Source organism: Triticum aestivum, chromosome 5B (genome assembly GCF_018294505.1).
Source record: "Triticum aestivum cultivar Chinese Spring chromosome 5B, IWGSC CS RefSeq v2.1, whole genome shotgun sequence".
NCBI classification, from domain to species: domain Eukaryota; kingdom Viridiplantae; phylum Streptophyta; class Magnoliopsida; order Poales; family Poaceae; genus Triticum; species Triticum aestivum.
The window spans coordinates 377,231,133-377,234,184 of record NC_057807.1 but is presented as its reverse complement, the minus strand read 5'-3'; the positions used below and the strand labels follow the sequence as shown (position 1 = coordinate 377,234,184).

The 3,052-nt window shown below is 51.2% G+C and overlaps 1 protein-coding gene across 1 annotated transcript; it reads right to left on the bottom strand.

The window, feature by feature from the left end:
- Positions 1 to 424: 424 nt before the first annotated feature.
- Positions 425 to 1,693, bottom strand: LOC123116158 (transcription factor TB1). Its single transcript, XM_044537157.1, has one exon. The coding sequence runs from the start codon at positions 1,391 to 1,393 to the stop codon at positions 569 to 571; it is 825 nt and encodes a 274-aa protein (XP_044393092.1). The 5' UTR covers positions 1,394 to 1,693; the 3' UTR covers positions 425 to 568.
- Positions 1,694 to 3,052: the final 1,359 nt, after the last annotated feature.

Sequence of the window (3,052 nt, the reverse complement as noted above, 5' to 3'; positions counted from 1 at the left end):
TCCTTATTTTATTTTATTTGCGAGGAAGACCATCTTTATTCTAGGTCAAGAAGGTACAGACCTAAACAGGCTAAACACTACGAATTCTTTATATATTTGCATACGGTTTCCTGATACTCTTTTGTTTGATCATAAAAGTGCTGACTGCATGTGCTGAACTTTTCTACGCTCTGTCTATCCTCCTTACCTGAAGTACCTTCGCTGATCTACATAAACTGTCATCTTATGAGCATAAACGCAGTGAACAAACCAACCATTTAGCTTCTCCCTCTCTAGCTTAAGATGATCAGCTTCAACAAAATCTTACAAAATAATTCCCAAATTAAGACATGAAAGAAAGCCAGATGTTGCATGAAATTAAAAAGAGCGATGGACTTCAAGAAAATCTTAAGAGGCACCTCAAAGCAAAGAAAAAATAGCACCATAAGACAAAACAATGAGATTTGCAAATAGTACCAAGAGAGTAGTAGATCCGTACACATGCAATATAATTAACTAAGACAATGATGCGCTCGGCAGATCAAGACCTAATTAAGCTGCTCGATCGCTAGTACCTGGAAGGCTGGAACTAGTATTGCATACCGTCCAAGAAATCACCGTCTTCGTCGTACTCGCCATCGTCATCGCATTCTCCTGCGTTGATGCACATCATCTCGCCGAGGTCGTAGTAGTACTCCCCACCAGTCATCGAAGCCGACATGAGGCCGCCGTTCATCTCGCGTCTGTGCTCCATGAGCACCGACGTTCCACCACCCCTCGCCCTCATCGCCTTCTCCACATCCGCTGCCCCCTTTCCCGACCCGGTAGCCAGCTCCGTCTCCTTGAGCCGGCGGCCTTCACGCTCCACCGATGATAGCGACGACATGCCATCTTCTCCCGCTCTAGCGGCGTTGAGCCGAGAGGACTCGGATAGGCGGTCGATGGCTGGCTTGGACTGGGTGAGCAGCCAGTCCACCGTCTTGCTGGCCTTGTCGAAGCCGAGCTGGTCCTGCAGCGCGAAGAAGTCACGCGCGACGTCCAGGGAGAGCCGCATCCGGCGGTCCCGGACGCCCTGTGCCGTCCGGATCTTGCTGTGCCGGTCCGTCCTGAAAGGCCGCTTCCTCGCCCTGGCGTGTCCGGTGCCGGCGGCCTGCACTGCGCCGGTTCTTGCCTCGTTAGCCGGCGGCATCTCCGCCGGAGGAGGAGCCGGCGGACGCGGCCTCATGAGCACCGCTTCCAGCGTCTCGGAGTTGAACTGGTTGCCGTGGCCGGGGAAGAAGTGGTCGTAGTGCTGAATCTGATGGTCCAGATGCGCGGGAGGCGCCACGGCGAAGCCGCTGGCAGGGTTTGGCACCTGCGCGGGTGGTTCTCGGGAGATCCAGAAGCCGTGAGGGTTAGGGTGGTAAGGCAACATTGGCGAGTGCAGTAGCGCTAGTAGCTGCCTGCACTTGAGTACTTTATATCTTCCTAGCAAGATCTACTTCTTGATCTGGTACTACAGTTGATTCTACTCCTTGGTCGAGCACTCTCTTCTTCCTCTTTCACATGAGAAATATGAGATGGACTATATTGGAAGTGACTAGGTAATAGGTATACGAACGATGTTGATATAAGCTCAGCTCAGCATGGTGTCCATTCCCACTGATGTACATATGCATCGATCCATCAATGGGTTTAGTGGGAAGGCCCAGCCAGGGAAGGGAAAGAAGGGAGAGCAAAGGTTGGTGATGGAGAAAGGGTGCACAGGAAGCTGAAAGATATGGGAGTGGTGACTGGTGAGCTAGCTAGGCAGCTAGGTACTCCCTCCGTTCGGAATTACTTGTCTTGGAAATGGATGTATCTAGAACTAAAATATGTCTAGATACATTCATTTTCGCGACAAATAATTCCGAATGGAGGGAGTATTTATTAGTGGAGCTAGCATAGGGTGTGGGTGCGATGTGTACGCGCGCGTTTTGTTTGTATGTTTTTCCCAGTGATTTTTCTGCGTGCTATGCTATAGCTAGGTTACAGAGGGCAGCGAGGGCATTTGAGTTTCGAGCAATGGCGTCGTCCGTCGTTGTGAGTGGTGGCCCGCTGTCTGACCATCGACTGTTGCGTCACTACTGCGAGCGTTCGCGCAGGGCGGCAGGCTGGGCTAAGCATAGCTCAAACTCGACCCGTAGGTATTAGGTAGGTACGTAGCTGTCTGATGTTGGTGTGCGTAGTAAGGAGAGTTAGCGAGGGAATGATGAAGGCATTATTGCGGTCGATCGAGGGCTACAGTTCTCTACTGTAGGGACACGTGGGAATGCAGGCGTTTATGTGACATGTAAATCTATGTGGTCTCTGCATATGCAGTGTGCATGTACGTATGATTTTATAGTACAAGAACTCATATGTCATCATAAGTTAATCCATGTGACAAGCTAGCTGCACAATTGTGCATAGGTATACCAGGCCACATATTCTTACTTAAATAGTTACTTGCACTGAGGCCAATGCTCGCTACGGAGAAAATTTCAGTGTCCTGATTGCAGCGGGATCCTCCATTGTTAGGCGAGGGATCCCGATCTAGTTTCTCACACTCACAAAATAGATTACAGAGTTTCACTTGTCTTGCGGAAAGGAAAAGGAGAAACAAAAGCAAAAAGGAAGCCGTGCCGTGCCGTGCCAGTGCCTTATCCCAATGGATGCCAAACCGATTGCTTTCCTTCAGTTTATGTAGCATTCGTCCACTCCGGGCCCACGAACCTGCGGTTCGGTTGCCTGATCCGAGTTGGCCTGGTGACGACGCGCCCCTGCCCCTGATTGGTGGAAAGAGGCTCTCCCGTGGCCACGCCATTCTTCCTTGCTGACTTGGCCCGGTCTCTGTCCGCTGGAGACATATCTGCAGTTGGGTCCCTGACATCCCCTATTCCTTGAGAGCATGCTTGACCCCAAGCTGCTACAGTCGGATACCTGCCTTTCAGTGCAAGGGCGTCCTCCCAAGAGGCATCGAGCAGCTCCGAATCAGACCAGCGCACCAAGTATTGCTTGTGGCGGCCGGCTGGTGTTTGCCGCCAGCATTTGTCCAACAACTCCACTGGGATTA